Source organism: Phyllostomus discolor, chromosome 4, assembly GCF_004126475.2.
Source record: "Phyllostomus discolor isolate MPI-MPIP mPhyDis1 chromosome 4, mPhyDis1.pri.v3, whole genome shotgun sequence".
Lineage (NCBI taxonomy): Eukaryota > Metazoa > Chordata > Mammalia > Chiroptera > Phyllostomidae > Phyllostomus > Phyllostomus discolor.
Window position 1 is genome coordinate 199679842 of NC_040906.2, and position 26728 is coordinate 199706569.

General features: G+C 42.2%; 1 protein-coding gene across 13 annotated transcripts in view; it reads right to left on the reverse strand.

The window, feature by feature from the left end:
* The window catches only part of SYNE1 (spectrin repeat containing nuclear envelope protein 1), a 433377-nt gene that overhangs the window by 202389 nt on the left and 204260 nt on the right, over window positions 1-26728 (reverse strand). For all 13 annotated transcript variants that reach the window (XM_036024918.1, XM_036024914.1, XM_036024915.1 and 10 more), the window contains 13 exons: window positions 25867-25979; window positions 24074-24279; window positions 22920-23075; window positions 19916-20207; window positions 18895-19067; window positions 16050-16359; window positions 14485-14649; window positions 10792-11148; window positions 6708-6844; window positions 6306-6483; window positions 5701-5883; window positions 2249-2392; window positions 1753-1908 (listed from right to left, as the gene is read on the reverse strand). In XM_036024918.1, coding sequence (XP_035880811.1) covers window positions 1753-1908; window positions 2249-2392; window positions 5701-5883; window positions 6306-6483; window positions 6708-6844; window positions 10792-11148; window positions 14485-14649; window positions 16050-16359; window positions 18895-19067; window positions 19916-20207; window positions 22920-23075; window positions 24074-24279; window positions 25867-25979 — 2570 coding nt within the window. The remainder of the gene's footprint in view (window positions 1-1752; window positions 1909-2248; window positions 2393-5700; window positions 5884-6305; window positions 6484-6707; window positions 6845-10791; window positions 11149-14484; window positions 14650-16049; window positions 16360-18894; window positions 19068-19915; window positions 20208-22919; window positions 23076-24073; window positions 24280-25866; window positions 25980-26728) is intronic.

The window sequence follows — 26728 nt, forward strand, 5'->3', positions numbered from 1 at the left end:
CATTATTTTTTCAGAATCAGTAAATGTTTTTCCTAATGCATTGTCTGGGAGATCACTCAAAGTAGTTTCTAGCTTTCACATAAGCATATTTGGCTCAACGGACACCGCGTGACTTGCATTGTTAGCAAGAGATTTTGTAATGTCACGAACATTTAAAAGCTGGGACCATAGATACAATTTTGTTTATTAATTACAAGTCACATCCAAACTAGTGGCATTTATGAGTATGGCTTTACAGCTCTTAAAGCATCCACACATCTGTTGATAGTTGGTATCTAAATACATACAAAGGAATAAAAAGATTCCCTTAATTATTTTATTTCATTTAATCTTCATTGTATTTTTTCCATTACAGTGTAGTACCATTATAGCCCCTGCCCCCAGCGATCACCAGAAAGACAAATACCGTATGATCTCACTCATATGTGGAATCTAATGAACAAACTGAACCAACAAGGAAGATGGGGACAGACTCACAGATGGAGAGCAGGATGACAGCTAGTGAAGGGGGGAAGTCAGGGGGAAGAGGGACTGAGCGAAAAGAAAAAAGGACTGTGGACATGCCCTCAATTAATTTTAATTTTAGATATGAGCCAGATTTTCTAAAGACAAAAAAAGTAACTTATTTCATGTCTATTAGTTCTTTTCTTGCTTTTTATTTTTTGCTTCATCCCCTCACCTTTTTACCCAGCCCCACAACCCCCCTCCCCTCTGACAGCTGTCAGCCTGTTCTCTGTCTATGAGTCTGTTTCTATTTTGTCAGTTTATTTTGATCATTAGGTTCCAAATATGAGTGATTGTCGTATGGTGCTTGTCTTTTCTGACTGGCTTATTTCACTTAGCATAATGCTTAATAGGAAAAGCATCTGTGTAAACATAGGCTGTGTACTCCAAGTCGGCACTAGTGTGATTGTGCCCACAGTGCCTCATTGAGGATCCAAATGAATAGAGCCACAAGGGTGTCCACACTAAAATAGAAGCGATGCCAAATTAAAGAAGACTAAATTGCAGGAGGACCCCTACATTCTAAGACCTGAATGCAAGAGACAAATATAGGGGACAAATGTCACATAAAGCCACATAAAGCTTCAAGTAGGCTTGCCCTGTACCATCTGTGTCACACCAGCTGAGTGCTCTATATGAGACCAAGTGGGATCCCATTTACTTTTTTCTAAGCTGTTAGAAGAGCAATTTAATCAGCAAAACAAATCGTTGTCAGTTTTGAGCTCTGCTCTGTGGGTTGAACTAAAAATCTCACTCAACACACCCTTGGCCCCTTCCTACGGAAGGCATATAAAGAATTTAGACAAATGTTAAAAAAATGATCCCAAACTCATTCTCTTTAGTCCACTAACATGTAAACTGCTTTGAGTGCATGCTTTCCTAACGTCATTTAATCTGAGATTCCTTAGGACCCCGGACTGCGTTTTGCCTTATGTTTATGCATTTAGTTTTCAAAACAAAAGCTCTGAAGAACATGCCAAGTCAGTATAAAAGGGAATGTTTTGTGCAATCCCAGAGATGGGAAGTCCCTTCAGTCTCCACACCCTCCCTCGTTCTGTTTGGACAACCACACTGAGATGACGAAACACGAATAACAGATTTTTAGGTTGCAAGGCTGGGAAGAGGCCAGCAGGCCTTACTCTCCCGACCGACCGGGGCCTATGGGGCTGACGCCCTGCCCAGCCCCACCGGGACTCTGGCTTCGTGACATCAGTACCACACTCACTCACAGCACATGGCGGGCGTTACCTTTGTTAGATTGCTTAGCGCTAGATACTGAGCAGACAGCTGCGACACTCTGTGCACAAAGCTCCTGCTGGCAGCTTGTCCTTCCCACAGCTGCTGAGCTTTCTCTTTTAGCCTGTGGAGCTGAGGCTGGTAGCAGTTTATTTCCTCAAGGACAGACTGAAAAGCACAAGCAAGTCACTATTAAGAAGCTGGGGGAAAGCACATCGCCAACGAAGCTCCGGCCCGAAGGACATGGAAATCAACGCCGGTGAGCCACAGGTGTGCCCTGAGACGTTATTACTTCCAAGCTACACACCGTATGGACTGTAGGACACACAAAAATAAATTGACTTCAAAGGAAAGCCAGAAAACATAAAATCCATCGGAAATTGGGAGAGGGTACATTCTATCTCAAGACAGCATCACCTAATTCCAGGGTGCTCATGGGGCACCTGGACACACAGCGTGCATGGGGTGGGGATGAAGGTGGGGCCGTGCGGGCCCAGAGTCTGGTCACCTGCAGCTTCTGCTGTTCTCTCCTCTTTGCTGGCAGGTCGTACAGGCGGGTGCTGCTCTCACGCACCATCTTCTCCGTTTTGCTCAGCCAGTCCTGGACAGGCTCAGCACTCACTTCGAAATCCTTCATCTGGATCTTGAGATTCTACGAGGTTTCACAGAACATTGGGCACAGAAAAACATCTTAATAGCAAGTGCAAACTCTTTCACTTGGCATTCAGTCTGGCCCTATTGACCCCCTCCCCTCTTCCTTGCCCTGTTCCCAATACCTGGGACTTTCCCTCCTCTCCCTTAGCACCTGTATAATTTTTGAAGATCTTCTATGAAGTTTTTATGGACCTACTTTTTTCTTAAATTGTTGTTCAGTTATAGTTGTCCCCATTTTTCTCCCTGTTGCTCTCCCCCTGCATCGTCCAACTGGACCTACATTTTTTAAAAAATGAACTTTTCCGTAATTATCCAGCCCACATCAGACTTGGCACCCACCTCTGTCACATTTGTTCCTGACAGTCATGCCTGCCACAGTCACCTCCGAGGGAGATGGAGAGCCACGGGGATACTTTGGAAAATTAAAGGTGTTTCACAAAGTAAGATGCCAAGAAAGCTCCTAGAGTATCTACTCAAGTTTAAGCTTCATGAGGTCAGGCATTTTGTTCTGTTTTATTATTCTCTGCTGTGTCCCCAGAGCCTAGAATGGTCCTTGGCAAATGGAAGGTGCTCAGAAAATATCCACTGAATAACCAAATAAATTAATAAATTCAAGGGGTTTCCATCTCCTTGCTGTTGGAGTCTCGTGGGGCCACCGAAGGGCAAACTAAGGACCATGGTCAGGAATTTAATTCTGCAGAACTGAGGAGCAGAGCCACAGGGGTGTAGTCAGAAATAAGACACAAAAAGTTGGGTTCTTCGTCTAAGGGGTGAAGTCACAAGGTCTGAGTGAGGGGCCTGGGAAACAGGATGAAGGCAGCTTGATATGAAGTCAAGCAACTCCCCGTGTTCCTCCCATATACATCCCCTATATACTTCCCATATACAAGGGTGTACAGGCCTCCCATTAAATGTTCATTCTGTGTGCTTTTCCTGGTATTCCTCCCAGGACTTCAGCGACCACCCACAAACTCCTACGCTGATAAAATGTATTGATACAACACTTAAAGTCAGAATGCCTGGCTTTGAACCTTGCCTCCATTGCTTACTAGCTGTGAGAACTTGGCAGATTATTTAACCACCTTTTGCCTAATTTTCCTCTTCTCTTCTAGAAATGAGAGCTCCCACCTCAGAGAGTGGTTATGAGGATTAAACGCGTTAATATGTGTGAAGTGTCTACAACAGGCCCGGCACTGGTAACTGTCCGACATCACTGTTACATAGCTCCACCCCCTCTTTTGAGCTTTGTACTCCTTTTAACTGCCCCTTCCCTGGCCATTGCCCCATGCATGTCTTGCAAACACATGGAATTGAACACATATTAATTTGAATTAATTTCTGCTATCCCTTCCACTACATTCATGCCTCAGTTAGTGACATCGCCATTCATGCCGTCTTCCAAACTATGAACTAAGGACTCAAACTTAACTTCTCTTCTTCCTGTGCCCTTTATCAAATTAGTTACCAAATTCTGTTGTGTTTTGCCTTAAAGGTAAGTCTTTATCTATTATTGTTTCCTTGGTTCAGGCCTTCATTTCTCTCATCTGGGCCATTATGAAAGCTACTTACTGTTTCCCATTATGGTCTCCACTGTGGTCAGAAAGTTGGCATGTTTATCTCCAGCTTACAGACCTATATGTTCTTCACTTAACCTTTTACAGCCAGAATTTTGAGATAGAATTATGCCCTAGTCTCCTAAAGCATCCTTTATATGCAATGAATTAACCTCCCCCTTATGCATGTAGAATGGTACATGTTATGTTCCATCCTTGGGAAAACTGAGAAAATAAATGCTCTCCTGGGGTTCAGGTAAGGAACTCTGGTTGCAAGTCAAGGTCAATTTGCTTAGTATACACAGCATTTCACTCTTTGGCTCCAATCTCCACCACCAGTCTTTCTTTGCCGCTCTTCCCCCCAAACTCCATCTGGATGTCAAACTTCTCAAAGTCCTGTTTATAGTGGGCACTCCTAACTCCCTGCACCTGCCCATTCCAGTCCTTCTACTTGAAACGCACATCAGCCTTGGAAAAGTTAAAGAATGTTTAGCCTTTAGGGTTCAGTTAAAATGTCACTTCTCTGAAAACCTTCCTCAACTACCCTTCTTGGAGTGACTATTGTATGCTGAACATACCTGTATTATTGTAATCATCTCTTTATATATTATTTGTTTGTTTGTTTGTTTTTTTCTCTAGAAAGTGAGTTGTCTGAGAAGAGGAGAAATAAATAAACCTCTTGTATTCCTGACATAGTGCCTGGAACATAATAGGCAATATTATATGTTTTACTAATAATGAAGGAAGGGAGGGAGGGAGGGAGGAAGGGGAACATGGAAGGTAGCAAGGAAGGCTATTCCTGACCTATTCATTTACTCTACCCCTGGACATCTCTTGAATTAGATAATCTCACTGTAATTGCTAGATATACTACCCTCAGTAGCAGATACTTCAGAGCCAAGACCACATTGCATTAACAGTCCCTGCAGATGTAAGAGCAAATTTCTAGGCACTGCACAAATGATTATCACTCCCTATTAAACGGAGGCTGCCTGTCATGAAAGAATACGCAGCACACAGAGGAGAACACGGTGGTCTTGGATTAGGAAAGAACTGGGAAAATACACATTTTCTTTTTCTAGTATTCATTCTCTATTATTATTTTTCCCATAGTTATAATCAAATTAAGTAACTATTTTGCCAGAGATGGTTGTTTCAAAAGAAAAAGAACTATTCTCTGGGTCTCTAAATTTTCCTCCAACAGAAGAGTTGGTACACAGAACAGATGGTCTCACGAGGAAAAAAAAAATTACATTGTGGCAGTCATTATGTCATGGTTAAAATGAATTCAACTTATGTTGTGTCTAGAGAAAATGAAATTGTATAAACATTGTCTGTTTGCACGCTTAACTCCTAAAATCTACTACTTGATATTTGCATTATTTAAAATATGCCTTCTCATCCATAGCACTTTGTAGCCTTACAGAGATACTTCGGCTCATTCTCCCAGAACAACTTCCAAAACTAAGGGATGTCAAGTGAAAGATTAAGTGACACACCTAAAATAAAAGCCAGTTGTTTCTTATGGTCTGTGATAAGAGCCCCTACTATCCAAGCTACTTAATTCCTAGTGAGGCTCACACTTCGGACACTGAGCTGTTTCTGGGCATTATCTAGCTGTCCATTCATCTGTAGAGCGGGATGACCCAATCGTTGACAAGGGCACTCGGGTATATTGGGAGTGTGGCTTAACGAATGTCACCATCACCAACAAACCCAGCAGAATATGTCCACGTAGTTGGTTACATCATACCTCCAGGGCAGATTCCTTTTGGTGAAGATTTGAATGGAAATTTTTCCAGTCTTCTTTTGAATTTGCCATTTTGGCCTGGATACCATTGGCTTTCTCTTTGGTCAACAGAGCAGTCAGAAGTTCCCCTTTGGAGAGCATCACGTTTAGCTTGTGCTGGCCGTTTTCACTCTCCGACGAAAACTCCTGCAAGGAAAAACGTGAGACTAGGCACCATAAAGCGCTCTCTGCTTTGAAATACATGGATTTTTCTACCTCTTTCTCAATACAATCGCAGAGAAGGAATAAGCAGTTTTTGTTGTACATATTAAGTGACTAAGGCTCTACTACCATATCTGATGTCGTTACTACAAAAATTAAATGAAAACATCTGTGTAGAGCACTCAGGTACAGTGCTTGCCACGCATTCCCTATTAATGTATATAAAGCAGCATGCATTTATATAAATGGACTAGTTTCTCATCATGCCCACGGTCGATTGTTTCAAGCAGGGATTTAATCCTCAAAGTTGAGTTTCTAAAGCAAAATTTTAATACGTTTCTAAAATGATCCAGAGGCACCTTTTTAATTCACTTAAGCGCCATCATTAGAATTAATAACACTTGTACCTGTATTTTCTGAAGGCTTGTGGAAACTTCATTCATATTTTGAGGTATATCAAAACATTTGGCGGTGGTGATTTTCGCGTTAACCAGCCACTGCTGGAAGTCCTTGAAGGCTCTTCGGAATCTTTGCTGTAAAATCTGTTCTTTGTTCTGACAGCCCTTGGATGCTTGCAGACAAAGACTGAATCCATGGTTGGAAGTGTTTCGTGGAAGGGAAGAAACAATAAAGGAGACTAAAATAATGTTTGATAGAATCAATGATTCTTAGAGTACGTATTCGTGTCAGTTAGTGGTGTATTTAACGATTAATGTATATTAATATTGAAATCAGACCTTAACATATGCAAACCTCTAGCTTCCTATTTGTATGGAAATATTTTAAATACCAATTCAGTTCATGCTCACCAGTTATATTCTTTAATCAAGGCAGAGACTTTTCCACTGTATGTACTCAGGTCTCTGGAAAATCGACAGAGTTCATTCAGCTGAGACTTGAGCTCCTCTGTCTTAGGCTCTGCTTTTTGTAGAGCATCCAGTATCTCCTATTAGGAAATAACAAGATGGAGGGGTAAGCATGTGAATTAGGTAGTTTCTACATCTTCATACTATACATGCATAAATCATATTTTAACTTATTGGTGAGGGAAGAGCCAACGTAGATTTGGGAAGGAAATGAGGCCTTATGTCAGGATTCCCCTATGGCAAATAACACCACACGGCTAATTCGCATCCTCTTCTAGAGGCCTGGATGGGCAGGCACTCTAGCGTGCAATGTCGTCACAAAGTCACGTGATCAAGTGGTCAAGTAACTTAAAGTAGGATGAGAAAAAGAAGAGAAAGTAGCCCAAGTTGTTTAAAAACAGTCTGACTAGATCATCAGAAAATATATATATTATTTAAAATGAAAGAGAAATCATTTCAAAGGAAAGCAACACTTATTTCTGGTACATATATTGCAGCCATTGACTTTGTGTAGTATGTAAAATTAACTTTCACATTAAAAAATTCTTATAATCCATAGGTTTGATTTAAATAGTAATTCATTTATTTCATACCTTCATTCATATAAAAGCATGAATGAAATATTTTCTAAATGGCTGCCATGCGCCAATCATTTTGCTGAATTCTGGGACCCCTCGACCCCAACATGACTAAAGGTATGAGGCATGTGAATAATCAGAGTTCTGTGAATATCTAATCCAAAATAAAGTCTTGCTGCTTGACAAGTACATCTCTGAAATGAAGGCCATGGTCCACAGAGTTACACAAAGGACTGTCACACAAAGAGCAAATGACACCCTGGATGTCAAATACACAATTTCTAGCTCATTAATAAGTGTCTTATAAGAAAAATCAGCAAGTCAACGACTCTCAAATATTTAAATGGGAGTGTGTGGATAATGGCATTGCCAAGGTGAGTCATAATAAGAATAATTAAAGAGGAGGGACAAAAGGATGAGTAACTACTCAGAGAGCTGCTGCCGTTACTATTTTTATTCTCAGAGATATTTATCGTGAGACAGCCTAGATTTGCAGGAAAACCACACCTCTCATCAAACCAGGCCTGTGTTTCACTCCTCATCCCAGTCAATGGCACCACTGTCCTCCACCTTATCGAAATCAGGAGACCGGGCATTGCCCGGCCTCACCCGTTTCCCTTCTCACTCCATGCACGAGCTAATGGTGTCTGGCCTGGTCTGCACCGTAGAGAGCTCTTTCAATCAGCTACCTTGGCTTCTTGACTCTCACAGCCTCCATTGACACGTTCGTCATTTCTTTCCAGAATGGCACAATAGCCTCTTCATTTGAATCCTGTTATCTGGTTTTCTGTCCTGTGTTTTCTCGTTCCTCAGTAACTGTGTGCCACCATGCCATTCCTCCATCTCACAGATCTGGCCAGTGGGTAACTGTCCCTCTAGACTCAGCTCAAGTAATGCCTCCCCTAAGGATGCCTTGCCCTCCTTCTCACCTCCTAGGGGCCTCACCTCCTAGGGGCCTCTCGCTGAGAACGCACAGCTATCTCTTGGCACTCACTGCTACTGCGTTCCCACTGGTTCTGAGTGTGTTGGCCTTTCCACCTGGACCGTGGCTTCGAAAGGAAGGATAGTGTTCTCTTAGCGGTAAACTTCTTTATTTAGCTGAGTGCCAGGCTAGAGGTCTCTAAAATATTTTTATTCACAGGATTCATAAATCATACTTAGGAAGTTTCTCTCTGAAACTCCAGCTGCTAAACTAGTAACTGCTCTTTTACCTCAGATTGAATCTTTTATTCAAGGAGGAGCATTATAAGAACCAAAGAAACTTACCAAAGAAGTAAGTGCAAAACCCTGGAGATTCAAATGAGTCACGTATCTATTAGGCGCTATCAAAAGTGAAAAGTTTTGACCAAAATTTTACACTAATTTTTTTTCTCTAACTTTCCCATAAATTAAAGAATATTATTGGAATCTTCCCTACACAAATATCAGGTTCTATACTTCTGTTGTCAGTTAAGTCCTGGAAGGCATTTTTTCCCCCTTAGAGGTTATGCAGGTTAAGAAAACTGCTAAATGTCCAACACTCATTGCCCATGGATATTAAAAGACAGGAGTTTTGCAAATATAGTGAATGAGACTTTTTTGCGACATGATTTATAGAGTTTATAGATAATAATCCATTTTACGTTTTAAAAGATCTCTTGGGAGTCAGCCCTGAATTGCAGAAGAGAAGGTAAATGCCGGTGAAGGCTCATGATTGTGACTATGATTGCCAACAATGACAAGCCCTTCCCAACAGCAAAACAAAGCCACGGGAGCCTCGGCAAATTCATTCTTCTGTAAAGCTTTCCCATGCATTCATTGTAGCGGGAGTACTGCCTCCATTTTTTAAACATCTAAAAGAGAATTTCCAGCTTTATTGAGGTATGATGTACACACGACATTGTATAAATTGAAGGTGTAAAATTCATGGCTTTGGCACATTTGTCTATTACAAAATGATTACCACCATAGCATCATGAGCCAGCACCTTTATTCCACCACCTAATTATAATTTCTTTTTTTATTGTCGCCATTATTAGATAAAATGACATGATTAAAATAAGGAGTTTGACTATTTAGAGGTAACGTAGTATTGTCATCCAAAGCCCGAGCTCCAGAGCCAAATCTGGAGCTATGTGTGAGCCAGGGCTGTTGCCTTTGACTTGTTCGCACTGTTAAAAACCTACTTTTACTTTTGCATTCTGTTTTTGTAGGCTTCACCTATTATTCTCACTAATAGTATCGATATTAAAAATAACAATTGCTGAGAATGGTATTATAACAGAAATATAATTTAAATATACTACCAAATCTTTATAAAATCTCACCCATATTAATGGTAAGGAAAGAAAGGGAAACAAAATCGAACTAAAACATTATAACAGATTTTTTGCTATCAGAGTGAATAATACTAACCACAGGAAATCACTACCAACTTCCTGGTCCCAGTTTTACGAAACAACTTTCTATACTTTATTCTAGTGTTTAAGCCTAAAGGACAAGAAGGGCATCCAAAAATATATATATATAACCTAGAAACATTTTAAATGCTATTATAAAATAGCAGAAAGAGACGGTTATAGAGTTTTCCTTTGTGGTGTGCTCCATCTGTTCCGAAAACTTGATGGAAAACAAGACAATGTTGGAAATACTACATGAGTTTCTTACTAGCTGGAGCTATTTCGAGACATTTATAACATAAATAGACAGAGAAGTTTACTAAAACTTCCTTTTAAGGACGTCCACGATTCAGAGCGTTATTAAACTGCAGATATCGAAAGAAAGTCTAAGATAGCGTTTAACAGTACGGAGAGAAAGAGGATCTCAAGCTTCTGCCCATTCTTCACTATCCCTTTCATGCTTCCTTTTCTCTCATTCTCAAAGGGCTGCCATTAGTTTGAAAGAAAAAAAAAATGTCCGGAAGGCAGCCCATGAGCATGACATAGGAGTTCCGAAAACGGGTTAATTCCAGCACAACTGTCAAAACGACACACGGAGAGCTAATCAGGGTGAAAACTATTGGTTGTGCTTTAGGAGATTACTGAATGTTTCGTTCAAAGCTGTAAATTCAATCATTTAATTGTTGTAAATAATTCACTGGCAGGAAAACAGCTGTGACTCTCTGTCTATTTCTGCCTCTGCCCACAGGCCATTTTTCAGACTGAATGGCGAAACACAGTCTTACAAACTCTTACACCATAAGCATGAAAGTAGAATATTTCCCCTAACAATAACTGTTTTCTGTGGTGCAGAATAACTTCTCTCCTCTATCTTTATTTCTGCAATAGTTTGATTTATGAGAAAAGGAAACAGATCTGATTTGCAAATATAATTAGAAACACTTATTTCTTCCAAGTCTGAACGTTGTGTGGTTTTAGTTAGCAAGGCTTTTTTTTTTTTCTTTTAGCAACAATGAGAACCAAACCATATTTTCAGTACAACCACCAACAGCCACCAGGAAGCCAACTTACTTGTCCTTTCTTCCAGCACTCCACTATCTCCTTGTCTGTGTTCTTGCCTTCCAGGGCGGCTAGCTGCTGAGCCCACGCTGTCAGAAGCACACCGAACTGCTCCAGGGCCTGCTCCAGCTCGGCCACTTGGCCCGAGAACTCCTGCTCCGAAAGGGCCATTTGGCTCACCAAGTCCTCCAGGCTGGTCTGTGTGTGCAGCACGCTGTCTTCCCACTGCTTCCAGTCGGCGCGGAGGGCCTGCATCTCCGAGTCCATGAGCTCACCCCCACCGGCCGTTGTATTCTGTTTCACCGCGGGAGCCAGTGCCTCCACTCTGCTCAGGCGGCTTGCCCCGGTCTCTCTGGAATCCATCAGCTCCTGCGATGGAATGTCACCATGGTAACCGAGGAGGCTGAGTCACAGCAAGTTTCCAAATATGTACAGAGGGGGACCCCATCCTGCTGGGAAGTTTTAGCGAGTGTGCCACAGGGAACCGGAATTGGTCCGTCCACCCACCCCTAAGTTATAACAGCAGATAATTCTCATCCTTAGCACCAAGGCTTGTGGCAAAAAAATAAACTGTGGAAATCCCAAACATCCTGAAACAGACGAGACAGGGACCCTGAAGTCTGGCATTGTCTGAATATGCAAAACTGTTTTGGTGGTAACTTAAATATTTATCTATGGTATATTGCTTCTGTAAATATGCAAACCCATACTTCTCCCTACATCAGCGAATTTCAACTTCTTTTTATCTCATCATATGCATAAACTAATTACTAAAATTATGTGGCACACCAAAAATATATATTTTTAGCTGATCTGACAGGAAGACAGGTATACCTTTGATTCATTTACACCAGATGGCTATTGTTGTGTTGGCTGTTGTCATTTTTTTTTCTGTGACAATCTAAGGGAAAAGAGGTCAGTGTCCCTGACTAAATAGTCAGGTATGACATATTTTAAAACTTCTTGCAACACCTGGGTGGAAAATCGCTGCTCTCAACTGACGGGCAAGGGAAGAAGGAGCACAGCAGGGCTGGGCTTTGCCTGGGGTCTCTCCCCCATTCCCTGTCGAACCCTCAGATCTAGATACTCACAGTTGGCTTTCATGCCTGATGTCCAGGTTAGAGTTCAGAGAGTATCAACTGTCGAAAATCAGTTTCCCAGTGTACTCCCCACTGCATCATCCCCGTTTTCCTCGGCATTAAAACGGGGTGTCTCGCTATCTTGCCATCACTAACTCCACTCACTCCGATTTTAAATAAATTAAAATAATCATTTTAAAGTGTTTTGAAAAGGCTTTTACACGTATTCCCTTGTTTCACAGTTAAACTCTTTAAAAATATTGCACGAACCTACGCACCCATGTATACACACACACACCCTCACACACACATGCATTTGGATTTGAAGTCACCTGTTCTCAGTGGTTACCCCCAGGGGTGGGCAGGGGTGACCCTGAAGGATCCAGGAGGCGCTTACTTATTTCCCCTGGGGCTTCCCTGCGCACACATGCTGGCCTACACCCAGGCCGGACCCGGACTCAGGAGACGCTTCACTCCCCCTCCCAAACTCCAGTTGCTTTCTGTCAGCAGCTTCTCCCGCATTTCCTATATATTTTAAATTATTTTATAAAAGCTTTTTTAAAGCATTTGGCAACCCAGGAAGCAGCCTTGTAAAGGAATTGTCTTAATCTTCTCCTTTTAACCTTTCAAAACACTAGTCTTGCCTTGTCATCTCCAATTCCACCCTACCACTCCCAAAGCCATGTGACTAGTCTCACCCCTCCCCGCCTGTGGAAATAGCTCAGTGGCTGCTGAATAGCCTGACTGCCAAGTCCAGTGAGCATTCTTGATCCTCCTCCTAGTGTCTGCCTCTTGCTGCTTCTGGGGTGGGGACCTCCTTCTCTACCAGGGGCTTTGAAGGTACCACGCCTTCCTGGTCCTCCTCTTATTATTTCTCTTGTTCTCCCTCTCCCTTTCCAATGCTCTTCTGTGGCTCCTTAAATGTTGATAGTTTTGATTCTGTGCCCCTCATTCTGCTTGCTTTATATGTAGGTTTCGGTGTCATTCGCTCTGGTGATTTCAACTACAGATCATATGCCGACCATTCCAATTCTGTGTCATCAATCATCGACCCAGTCTCCTAACCTGAATTCAGGCTTGAACATCCATTTGCTTCCTAGACATCACCACCCAGCAGTCCAAATTCCATCTGTTCACAGTTGAACTCCTCCTTTTTCCCGCTGACTATAACCCGTCTCCTCAGCCTACACTTGCTTTTTTTTTTTTTTTTTCCAAAGGGATATAGCTTTATGGACTCTGGGTAATGTCTTGATCATCACTCTTGACTTTTAGTACATTATCACTCCCTCGATAGCCAATTAAATCACTCATTCACCAAATTCATTGGCTTTTCTCATTGATGCATTCTATGTGCCAAGCATGATGCAAAATCTTTGGTGTGCATGATCTAACTTAGTCCCCAAAATTACTTTATGAGGCAGGTACTATGGTTATTCTTATTTTATCAGTTAATACATTGAGGCTTGAGGTACCATGTGGCTTGCTCAAAGACACAGGTAAACAACCAGTAGAAGCAGGCTGCAGCCCTGGGGTTTTGATTCCAGAGCTTGAACTCTAAATGCATGGCGAGCTGCCGTTACACTTAGAAGACTATTTTACAAACATCAGTTTGCGCCTCATCATTCCTTACTATACAGGGAGTTCCCTGTGGGATTCACAACACTGGCTGCACCAATGGGTGGCGGGAGGAGGACGTTGAAGTATTACTGAGAAATATGTCTCAGAAGTATTTTAAAGGACCACACAGATAATAAAAACTTAAAATGTGCCTCTAGTGATTATCTCATTTAAAACCTCACAGTCACTATAAGATTCAAATAAGATAAGCCTGTAGAATGAAATCTTCACATTGTAGTTTTTACTGTTATTACCATTATCATCATCTACTCCTTTCATGGTTTTCATGATCTGATGTCCAGAGATTATGGTACAATTTGAGCTTTAAATTCCTGAGCACAGTTACACTATGGATACTCAACATTTCTTCCTCTAGCTAACCATTAAGGATTTCATCACCGCTTAGTTTTTAGATTAAAATCTATTACTTTCCATGTGAGGAAAATTATTGCAATGTATCATAATATTCAAGCCACTAGAAATGACTAAAATTTACTAAGACCTCTAGTTCTCTGAGTTGTGTGAATTTTTTTTTGCTATAAGTTGCCCTTATGGGTAATAATTTTAATATCCTTTAAAGTACTGATTTTCATTATGCTCTTGTACTGTTAGGAAAGCTGAATAAAACATCTAGAATGACATTTCCAAGTTATTGTTCAAAAGCCTTTAACTAAGTTATTATACATAATTTTTTTTTTCCTTTTGTTCTAGAAGAAAATACCCAGTTTTGTCAGCGCTCCAGGCTGGTGTGTATTCTGAATCTCCCACACCACAGCAGTGAGCACATTTGCACGGAGAAGCATTCACAGACAGTGCTCCATTTTGCTCACAGTGCAAGGTGTTTTGAATTCTTTTTTCCCCTCTTGTTTATGTTTAGAATTTATGAGGTGCAAGGTAATAAACCCCAACAACAGAAGAAACCATTTTAAATAGTAGAATCAAATCTACAGAGTCTTTCTAACAAGAACCAATGAAATAGTGAAGTTACAGTATCTGTCCATTTTCTGACCTTAATTTTAGACAACTTTTTCTGGGTGGCTGATGAATCTCCGGACATATCTGACCACCGATTAAGTTCTTCCTTTGCCGAATGGAGCCAATCTGTAAATTCTTGCACTGCATCTAAATACATTAGATGGTCCTTCACAATCTCTTCCACTCTCCTCATTTTCTCCTAGAAAACAGAGAAAAGGCTACTTTAGCAATAGTCACTACTGAGAATATAAAATTGGACAACAGTTTGATATTGTCTTTTTTAAAAGATTGTATTTATTTACTTTTGAGGGAGAGGGAAAGGGAGGAAGAAAGAGATAAACATCAATGTGCAAAAGATACATCAATTGGTTGCCTCTTGCATGCCCCCAAATGGGGACCTGGCCCACAACCCCAGCATGTGCCCTGACTGAGAATGGAACCTACGAACTTTTGGTTTGCCGGCGGTCATTCAATCCACTGAGCCACACCAGCCAGGGCTGATATTGGTTTTTTAATGATCTCAGAAAACATCATTCTAACTCTTGAAGTTTCTGTGTGTTTAATGTCTTAAAGTAAAAATACTAAATCTTAGACTAAAAGACTTGGAGGCTAAAACCATTTTTCCTATAATTTTACTTTTGCCTAGCTTTGCACAAAAATCTATGCTTAATAAGTGGTGACCAACATCTCTCACTAATCCACTTAGTAATAATTATTGTAACAATTCTTATCCTTTAAGAAATTATTTGTGCTGGCTTTATGTAAACATTGCACTCAGCATGTTAAATGCATTTGCTCATTTTATCCTCACAACAGCTCTGTGATGTGATACTTTTATTATCACTGTTTTATGGGAAAGGACACTGACAGAGGTTACAGAAGTCAAGGAATGGTCCCAGGGTCACACATCCAAAATGTGACAATGTCAGAATTCAGATGTGTGTCTTACTGATTTTTATTTTAAACACTACTAAAATAAAAATTAAGAAAGCAAATACATATGTTAATAATTGTTAATAATACAGAGTCCTCAAAAGAAAAACTTAAAAAAAGTAAAAAAAAACCCCCACCCTCTCCCTTCTTTTCTTTCACATTGTCACAAATATACAAAAGCAATTGTGAAGGAAAGCAAAGATTCAGATGGAGAATTGAAAAACATCTTCATATTACATGAAGGAGCCTACATCTTGGAGAAGAGAAAAATGGAGTCTGTGCTAAGATGAGAATGAAACAACGTTTTGTACATGATTGAAGCCTGGGGGGTAAATAGACTTGAATTTGCTACAATAAATATAAGTAGCAGCAAAAGATAAAGAACTTGTAAACACTAATATTTGAGGCTCAACAATTTTTCTCCCCCAAATGGGTTGACTAACATTCTAAGCAGAGAAAAATCATAAAATGCAGAATAGCAAACGTAATCTCAAGAATGCCGACAGGAAAAGTTCATGGACGTCCACAGGTGAGAAATTACCTTCATGTAATATCTGTTCACTAAGTGTACCAATAGTGTTAGAGCAGCTAATTCCCCAATAACTCCACCCACAGGGTAGTCTTTACCTGAGCCTTGAAGTTTTTTCTTCAATAGAGAACACTAACCTTGGCAACGGTCATCAGATCATTAAACTGTGATCTCAGTTCCTCCTGAGCTGTGTCCTGGAAAGACTGGTCCTCCGTCTTCTGGTAGAGCTCCCTGGATTGGGCGGACAGGCGGTGCAGGGCCGCGGTGCGGTCCTCCCCTTCAGAGACGATGGACTGAAAGTGGTCCAGAAGGGAAAACTTCTCTTTCAGACCTGGCTGCGGCGTCAAGGGATGTTCCACTTTCTGATCTACTGATTCCATCCACTGCTCCAACTGGATTTTCCACTCCAGGTAGTCATTCCACTGGCTAATCACAGACTCTAAAGTGCTGGAGAGGATATTATGAAAATAAGTTATCGTGACATCTCTACCGGAAACCAATTAGCAGGGCATTGCATCCATGTAAGCTTTTTTTCTTTTGTTGTGCCAATGTTAAATAGTTTTATTTAGGACATTGCATCTTCCACTTAACAATACAAGTTCCTTCTTTCCTTTCCGTGTGTACATATGCCACATTCAAGCAACCAGAATGCTCAGTTATTTACTATACAGCAGCTCCACTTTAAAAACTGCCATGGAATTTGCTACACATTTGGGCCCTTCAATATTTTGTGCAGAACAATGTTAAATCTGTGCTCAAGGCTGGCTTAGTGAAGCTCTTCGACACTGCATGCTGCTGGAAGTGGGGAAGGTGCCGTGTTTAAGTGCCAGGAGTAACACTACTTCTCTGACCCACAGCACAATTTCTTTAAGGGAAAGTGAATGGACGTCAAAGTTTAAGTGAGATGCTGTAGCCATTTATGCATTTGGAGATTTGTCTTCCAAATGTAACTGTCCTAAAGAAATAAGCAAAGATATGTGTTATGTCGTTAAAAATCAGTGCCGGGGCATCAGTTCAACTTTAACGTACCCACTCTTCCTTTTGGGGGGCTCAATTTATCTTATTAAAATCAGATGGCAATTATTTATTGACTGGAATTTAAAATTTAGGGTGATCTTCCCAGCTAAATAATGTCATCAGATTGATTTTCACTCAGGGATACATATTCACAACATTTAGTGTTGAATGGATGAAAGGGTGAAGGCTAAATATATCTATAATATAAGAAATATAATAAAAATGAAGCCCTGGTTGGCGTAGCTCAGTGGATTGAGTGTGAGCTGTGAACCAAAGCATCACAGGTTCGATTCCCAGTCAGGGCACATGCCTGGGTTGCAGGCCACGGCCCCCAGCAACCGCACATTGATGTTTCTCTCTCTCTTTCTCCCTCCCTTCCCTCTCTAAAAATAAATAAATTTTTAAAAAATCTTAAAAAAGAATTTAAAATTCAGTATTCTATCAAAAAAAAAACCCCACAAAAAATACTCTATCTAAAAAAAAGAAAGAAATATAATAAAAATGTAACAGTCGACCAAATAGCTCTCTAGTTAGTCAAGTGAAAGACTCTTCTGGCTGGACTTCTAAAACTTTAAAGCACGGATGCCCAACCTTTTGGCGTCTCTGGGCCGCACTGGAAGAAGCGGTGTCATAGGTCACAGGTTAAATACACAAACACTAACGAAAAGAAAGAAATCTCAGTGTTTTAAGTAAATTTATAATTTTGTGTTGGGCTGCATTCATAGCCATGCCGGGCTGCCTGCGGCCCGTGGGCCGGGGGTTGGACACCCCTGCTTTCAAGTAGTCAGCTTTGAAACGAGTCTAAACTCATCTTCAGTGGCTCCTCTTAGCTTCCCGGGTATACAACCCTATAATCCTGGAATTATGTCTGTGGGAAATGTACTTTCAGCATTCTCTCAAATTGTTTTTTTTCTCATCAATAGGAACCTTATCACATATGCTAAAAGTCTTATCTTTCCCTCAAAGAGTGTTCTAGAAACTCCAAATAAATCTCACCTCCCCAGAAGCCACCCCAAGCCTTGCATTCTTCTACCATCAGTGTCTTACATGGCAGTGAATAATTGCAGAGTCTGCTGTTTTGTTTTGTGACGGATGTTCATCTTTTATTTATCTATTTCTTTCGATCACAGCGAGCACACACTTCTTTGGTGGTCTAACAGTATCTACAACTTTCAGAATATGGCTCCTGGAAGGTATTTTCATATAACCCTGACTGACAGTCATTTGTCCAACAAGCCAGCCCAATTGTCTGCGCATCCTCTGAGAGGAGGGAGGAAGGTGGAAATCCTCCACTCAGAAATATAACTGTGACAACACCACTCAGGCTACGGTCAGTGTCTTGTCTATTTTCGCAGCAGCTCCTGGGCAGGGCTTCTCCACAGGGACTCTGCAGGCACCCTGGGCAGCGGGCTGACTGTTGCTCATGTGAGAATGGCCCGCGCATTGAAGGATGCTCCCTTTGCTGGCCTCAGTCACTAAACGCCAGGGATGCCCCGTCCCCATGGCAATCCACCCTCCCCACCTGCCACATTCCCACAACCCCAACGTGGGTGATACGGCTGTGGTTTGAGGAAAAGATGAATCCTTAAACTCCACAGTCGCCAACAACTTAATTTCCCTTATGCTTCTTTAAAAAGTGAAAACATTAAAGTTATTCAAAACCATATATCCTTGCTTTAATGAATGGAAAAGGTGCATTCTACTGAGCCACTTTGTATACAAAATTCCATGGGAGATGTAAATATTGCATCTCCCAACAGACAAATAGACACACACAACAGACAAATAAAAACCAGTCTTCGCCACTACAGAAAATACAATCTAGGCAAAGACAAGGAAGCGTACAACCAGTGAAAATAATATGCTTGGTCAGTCCCCCACAGGGTACCCTCAGCACTGCTCCACCATTTTACTCAGCCCCTGGGTTTTATTTGGGCAAAGAAACCCTAGAAAGGGGCTCCGTACCTCTGAGCACGGATGGAGGAGCTCATGACGTTGGCCCACGCATCCGATAGGGTCTGCAGCTGAGTCTGAATCTCCTTCTGGCCTTCTTTGTTGCTGCTTCTCAAGGCCTGTTCCCCTTTGCCGATGGCCATATTCAACTTAACTTCCCCTTCTCCTTTCATCAGGAGGATGTCCTGTCAAAGAAGAGTAAATACGTGTCAGCAGAAATAATACAGCCTTCTGATACTTTTTAAAACAACGATATTTCCCATGAGACTCAAGGTAGACAATACCTTGCTCACCTTGAAACGGAAACGGCAACAACAAAGTCTAGACCCTACTGCGATCGAACACTTGACCGAACTAGATATTTGGGAGTCTGGGAATAAAGGTTACTTCCTATTTAAATTCTTGGAAAACTCCAGGTTACTTGCCCAGGCATTGTAACATGACTGAAATTTAGTTTTAGAGTAAAAAAGGAATTATTTTGAAAATGAAAGCATGCTTGGCAAAAACCTAACAATCCCTCACCTCCATTGCCTGGCTAAGTAAGCCCTGTCTTCAAGGTCGGTACCATTGACTGCAGCCTGGGCGGGTGGTCTCCTCTGTGCATTCCACACGCCGCTGCGGGCTGCACCCACCGCCCCGACGCACATGCTCTACTGCAGCTAACGGTTACAGGTGGTCTCTCCCACCGACTTGAACTCCTAGAAAGCCAGGACTGACTTTTATCTTCATGTGCCCAGCACCTTGCATATAGTGCTTGGAGTCAAGTAGGTGTTCATTTCGTACCGTTTGTTGGAGAGTTACTAAATGAAATTAAAAATTATTTTAAAGCTATTAAAAGGAAAACATTCCTTCCCTTTATCTGGGGGAAAAAGGATCCCCCCAAATCCTTTCTGCCCAATGTCTCCCTTTCGCCCACACAATCCTCATTTAGAGGGAGAGGCTCACAGGATGACTAGGACCCAGCTCACACATTTGCGAACCTAATCAAGTCAGTGTTCAGACACGGTCCGTGTCGGACCGGCACCGCACGCACCTGTATCTGTAACAGCCGCTTTTCCACGGTGTCTTTACTTCCGACGGTGCTGTCGGCCAGGGCCAGTTTGTTCTGCGCGTCCTTCACCCAGGCCCACGTGCTCTGCAGCGCCTCCTCCAGGGCTTCGTGCTCCTGCAGGGCCACCTGGAGGCTCCGGAGCTTCTCTTTGGTCATCCTGACCAAGTTCTGGTAGCTGGTGAGCAGCTGAGAGCCCAGGCGCCCCTCCTGCCCGGTCCCGTGGCCTCCCGCACCAAGCAGCTGCCCTCTCTCCGAGAGCTTATCCAGAGACTCTCTAAAGAAAACAGAAACAAAGAAATGAACTCGGACAGCCTGGAGTGCTAGGGAGTGACAAATGATTGTTGACATTGGAGCAGTCACCAGACAAGAGCTCATAGCTGACATGGCTTTAAAATGAAGAGCGTGGGGACTGCCCTGGCCACCTGTTTCTCCTGGGCTTTCTCCTGGAGTCCGTGCCCATTGAGGACCTGATTCAGTCCCTGCTGTGCCGAGATCCAAGCCCAGGGTGTGACTAGGAGGGCACTTCAGAAAACGGCCCAGCCCCTCCCTGGTCCTGGTCCTGGTCCAGGCTCTAAGCAAGAACTGCTTGCTGACACACCCCCAGCAAGCAATACGTGTAAAACTCTGCTGTCTTATACGTACACAGAAGGTCCTCCTTGGCGAGCACCCTTCTGTTTGCTTCTGCTCCTTTTCTGCCGCCCCTTTCAGAGCTCAGTGCAGGCATCACATCCTCAGAAAGCCTCGTGATGACTCCGGAGAGGGCGGGGCGTGCAAGGCTCCACCTCTAGGCACCTTCTGCTGCCTCCCACACCCTGTCTGTCTCAACGCACAAGGCTTTGGCTTTCCTTAGAAGCCTGGGCTAATACAGTCATCTCACGTCCCCAGGACCCAACACAATCTTTCGCAGAGATAAAATGCAAGACAAGAAATTCTTTCAAAAGGCCACTTTGTGTGTGCCGAAGGGTGTCATTCTCGTATCTGAGGTGCCTGCTCATCTCAGTGTGGAGTTATGTTCATTAGCTCAAGGGAAAATGCGATCACATGCGGCTGGGCTGGGCTTCACCCTGTTGTACAGGTTCTGAATTCCGATCAGCACCTCTATCAGGAGACGCCTGGACACCATCGGGGAGAGTGCAAATGTCCGAACACAAACCTGTGTGCGTGCTGGAAAAATGACGCACAATCTGTCCCCTACAAGGTCCCTCCGTCTCCCTCTCTTCCTCAGTAGTTACTGTGTATACAGCATCCTGTGGGTCTCTCTGAGATATATGTGACTTACACACTACTAGATCTACTCAAAAATACATTGTTTAATTCTTGGAATCTTTTTGGTAAGACAAGAAGGTGGCCAAAGCGATGACGTGAGTTAAATAATAATTCCAGGGAACAGATACCGCTTGTTATTCCAAGAATTGCTTAATGGATGATAAAAATCAATGAGTCTCAAGTCTTGGATATTTTTAAAAAATACAGAGCATCCCCTCCCCTGAGATGTATGTATTAGGAATATTATGATGAAAAACAAAAACAAAAGCAGCAAGCAAGTGAGAGAAGTTGGGTGACCCAGCTGGGGCACCTGGGGGACCAGTCCTGGGATTGTCCAGAGAAGCAGTAAGTTAGAAGGAACCCAGGAACAACCACACTAAGGACTCAGCATCTGGTCATGGAATGTCAGAGAGTAGCAACTCAAGAAGAATGTGTCAACGTATTTTAAAAGTTTAGAAGGAGGAAAGAAGTAGATCTGGTCATATTACATGTTACCTAGACAAGATCCAAAATTTTAAAAGCAAAAAAAAAAAATGAAGTGTAACTTTCAGAAAGTTATAGAATTAGAAGGATACTATTATTCTGTTAATTCAGCAAACAATTTTCTGTTTTTCTGACATTATACTAGACAATGGGAATATATAGATGATAAAGTCCTGATGGTCCCTGGCTTTGAAGAACTCACCATAGGGGGTTGGGGTATGTAGAATCAACAAAAATGTTTACCCCATGATACGGCTCACAGAGACAGGACCGAAGCATCCCAGGGAAATTTTATGGTAGTCATCACACTAGCACACCAGCCATAGCTGTCAATACCAGTTCTGCTTGTGCATTCGTTTGCATGTGTGTTTTTCAACACTAGGAACTGTCACCATGTTTGGCCACCCAGAGGACTCAGTGGAACAGGGAATGAGTGTAATCTGAATGGGTATAATCTGGTTTGCCTGATTTATCAGGCTGGGTGCTAGCCCCTACTGCTTCACAGATGAATGTGTCTGCTCTTTAAATGGGGAGTTAAGGAGTTTTGGGTCAAATTGCATCCCCTGATGCAAAGTGAAAATGTCAGGAGTGAAGCATGAGTTTAGGGAGTGATGCCTTGAAAGTTGGGCCAGAGAACTTGGCCTGGGAACGAAGCCAGAGTCGTTTGCTCAGTTGGAAGCAACGAAGAAACAAATACTGTGGTAGAGAGGAGGGACCTCCAAGGCAGTCAGACTCAGTGAGCACGCCCCGTGGCTTACGAAGCACATTGTGAGAAGGGGGCCCATTGGAAATGGCCCCAGAGCCTGAAGTGCATAAAGAATATGTGGAAACTGGGATCTACAGCATCATTCGTGTTGATGAAGAGTATCTGTTAACCACCTTATATCTCCATAATATTCTCTGAGAAGACAGTACATCATTATCATCCTCATCACAATGTTTAAAGGCTAATAGCAAGAAATACAGGAAATGAGTGTCCTGTCCAGTTTGTTGCGTGAAGGGGGATGGGACAAAGATGCAGCCCAGCTTCTTACCCCTGGCTCTACACTGTCTCCAGAGCACCACACTGCCAGGAAAACGCTGCACAATCATTTCTGATCTAGACATTCAGGGATACTGATAAACACAACGGCCAACTAACCAGCCCGCCCACTAACAACCCAACCAAACAACCAGCCAACAAGGCAAACACACAGTCGTGAGTCGAGAAAGGACCTACTCCCTCTGGGCACCATACCTGGCAGCCAGTAGCTCGCCCAGAAACATTTCAAGTCTATGGACTTCGTTTTTCTTCTCAGAAATGTGCTGTTTACTCTCTCCTGAGCTTTCTGAGCTTAACTTTTCATCCATTTCATGGATCCATAAGTTCAGTTTTCTGTGCTGATCCTCAAAGCTAAAAAAAAAAAAGAAAAAAGCACCATAGAGAAATTCTTATGTTCTCATGGTAATCAATGCTAATATCTGAGGTCACAGTGTCTATGGCAATTGAGATCTCATGAATTTTCAAGTAGAAGGAGACTTAACAATAAGCCCACTCAAATAATCACTTATTTTAGTTACAAAAGGACAAATCATGAAAATTTCTCTTGCAATCTGGACAAAAATGCATCACCCTATCTTGCTGATTTGGTTACCTGGTAAACCAGCAAGATTACATTCCCAGACAACGTGCACTTAACTTTTTGTGTGTTACTACTTATATCCTGACTTGGGGCCAGTGGGTAATTGAGGCTGTGGGAGCTCTGTGAAAAACAGGGCAAGCCTTCTCTGTGTCTTTGTGTCTTATGGGATCTGAATGTGGTACAAGAGCACAGGGCTTTCGGTTCTGAAAACAGTTTGAGTTCTCTGAGAAGTATGGACAAGAGTCAAGCTCAGCCCTCTACCCCCAGAAAGGCATATTGATTATACTGACATTCCTTCCCCTTGGCAACAAGAGTTTCTTTCCCCTTCTTTCTCATTTATATTCACCCACGTTGACATCGCCTCCTGATTGGAATCTGGATTTACATAAATTCAATGGATGTTGTCTGCCACTCCAACCCAGCAAAAGTAGACACAAGAAAAATACTTAGATAATATAAAACCTGAATGTCAAAGCTCTAATATCTTGATTTATTCAAACAGACAAAAAAAATCCTGTATTTATGTCATTTACAGTGACTAGTAAATATAATTCCTCTATTTTCTGTATGGAAAATAAAGCCAAATGATAATGAAGCCATAGTTCGAGCAACCAGTTATTGTCCCAGCAGGAATCTAGAATTAAAGTCAAAGCTTTACAATGTAAACTCACAATTTCAAAGATTTTTTTATTCACAACAGCTTTTTTCTCCAAGTCACTGAAAACATATTCTGTGAATGATGAAACCTACCTACATGAAGACAACCTACCTCTCACGTTCTAAAGCACAGTCTTGAAGGGCCTGTTTGTCTTTGAGGCATTGTTTCAGAAATGCTTGAAACTCTTCATTAGCCTTTGTAATCTCTTCCTGAATGGTACTGACAATTTGCTTAGACAAATGTGCGTACAAAACTTGTCCTTCTTGAGTCACAGCATCGAGCTTGCTCTGCCCATCGCCAACTGAGTCCAAAATGTTCTGTTTCAGGAAATAAAAGGGATATAAAATGTTTGCTATGATTCAAAGATCCTGGTGCATGGGGACATTCATAACAATTCTGAGCTGAGATGGCGGAGCAAGAGAAGCAAAACAGGGGCCAAAGGGGGAAGGTCTCTAAGTAGGCTGGAGTGAGAATGATGTAGACAGTTGGATATAATCAAGGCTCATAACTGAAAACAGGCCAGCCCGTCCATCCCTGGAACCACTGAGAATCAGGCCAGGAGCAATGTTAGCCTGGAGGGGAGGGTGTTCCTGTCAAGGTCTTGCTTGTTCTCAGCCCCTCCCCATTCGCCATGTCCCGACCTAGTCCAGGCTCCACCTCCATGCACAGTGTGGCATCTTCTAACTGGTGGACTGCCTCCACCCTTCTTCCCCCTCTGACCCGCCCTGCACACCATATCCTGACTCCAGCTCCCTTCTTTTCCGGGAATGCACCTCTTCTCTGGAGACCGTATGCATGAGTGTGGCTTCAGGGGAGCAAAGAACCTTGGAGCCTGAACTGCTGTGCCAGTTCCGTCTTTTCCCCCGAGTTGCAGCATGGCATTTGCAGTTGTTACTCAGGCTTTTTTCTGTAGTTTCACTGCCTCTCAAGCCTTAAAGGGGACAACCCCACACCTGAATTCACCCTGCCTCCTGCAAAACTGACCTCCTATATTCCAGTGATCTTTCTACCCTGACAGCTAATGAGTTATCTATATAATTGTTGTCATCACCGATTAGGCCACAAAGTCCTCATGTTCCCATTAATTAAAAAAAATTACTTTCATATTCTGGCTGGTGTGGCTCAGTGGATTGAGTACCAGCCTACAAACCAAAGGGTCACTGGTTTGATTCCTAATCAGGGCACATGCCTGGGTTGTTGGCCAGGTCCCTGGTAGGGGGCAGGTGACAGGCAACCAGACATTGATGTTTCTCTCCCCTTTCCCCTCTCTCTAAAAACAAATAAATAAAAAAATAAAATCTTTAAAAATATTTCTTTTTCAATAGATAACAAAGTGCTTTGCTGAGGTTACCTTAAAAAACAGCCAAAACTCAGTACGAACCTAGTCTTCAATCATTCCTTAACTCGACTTCACAGTAGTCTTCTCTTTTCTGAATTCATACATTTTTCACAGTCCATAAAACCTAAACAATCTATCATATCTATTGCTTTAATTTGAATACATCTAAGCTCCAAACTTAGACCACAGGCTGTTAAAAAGCACGAATGATGTCAGCGATATCTTCTTTTTAAAACTCCTCCGTGATAGTGATGTAAAATAGATGTAACTATTTATGTTTTTAACTGCTACAGAAATTAAAATTAGGTTTAGTTTTGAGTGCATTCCAAAGAACCGTCAATAGGCTAAAAGGCGAAAGGGATCTAGAAATTCTGTAGCTCTAATATTTTTTCAACTTGCTTTTCATACTATCTCCTATGCCTCACGAAATCTAATCAGGGATGGAAAAAGAAAAGCCTGAGTAAAATAAAAAGATTTGGGGAAAGAGATGATGTAGGCCTGACCCAAAGGCCCTCGAGTGCAGTGTGGGTGGGGGAAAAAGGAAAAGCAACACCAGCATTCATACCTGAAGGTCATGGAGCTTTGCCTCCAGGACTTTGCTGTCACCAGTTCTATCTGATGATTCTTTCGCTGCTGCTTTTATCCCAGAAAACCATTCTTGGAATTCCTGCATGGACTCTTTGGAAAGTAACAAAAATGAGAAATGCATCCAAAACACTGAAAGAACTTCCAAGATAACTATCATGAATTAATTCTGCCCTTCAGCCCATTGGACTGTACTTTACAAAATATTCCAGAAAGAAAATAAAAATAAGCATTTAGAATATGGTACGGCATGATTTATAACCATGGTTGCTCATGGTAGAATTGAGACATTACCTCAGAGAAAAGACTGTAAAGAAATTTATAGTCCTTAAATGTCTGATTTCCCTTCCTATTTCTTTCTTTTGGTAACGAAAGGTAATTGACTGCCTGAATATGGAAGTATGCAGGGGAGAAATACTTTAGGGGTGTGGAAGCCGTTTTGTGGCAAAAGGAGGAAGCTTCTCCTCTTTCCCCCAAGCTGACCAGAGAGTCGTTATGTGTCCACATCAGAGCACAGGCTCTGGCCGTGTGGGAAACTGAGGCAGGCTCCTGGGACGGGCACGTTCCTGAATTACACTCTCTCCTAATATCCAAGCTTACTGTCCCTTCATTGAAGCAGTGGACGTAATTTTCCACACACAAAAAGAGCTATATGTCGAAAATCCAGATGCAATTCCCAATCACCAAAACGGTGGAGTTTCTTGGGGAGAAAGAGGAAGAATTCTGCTCATGGTGGGAGCCCAAGTATAACACTCTTACTGCCCAAATCTCGATGCGCAAATGAATTTAACATGGTGTTCTTCTGGGAAGTTTTGCAAACGTTTGCTGGCAGTTTGTACAGA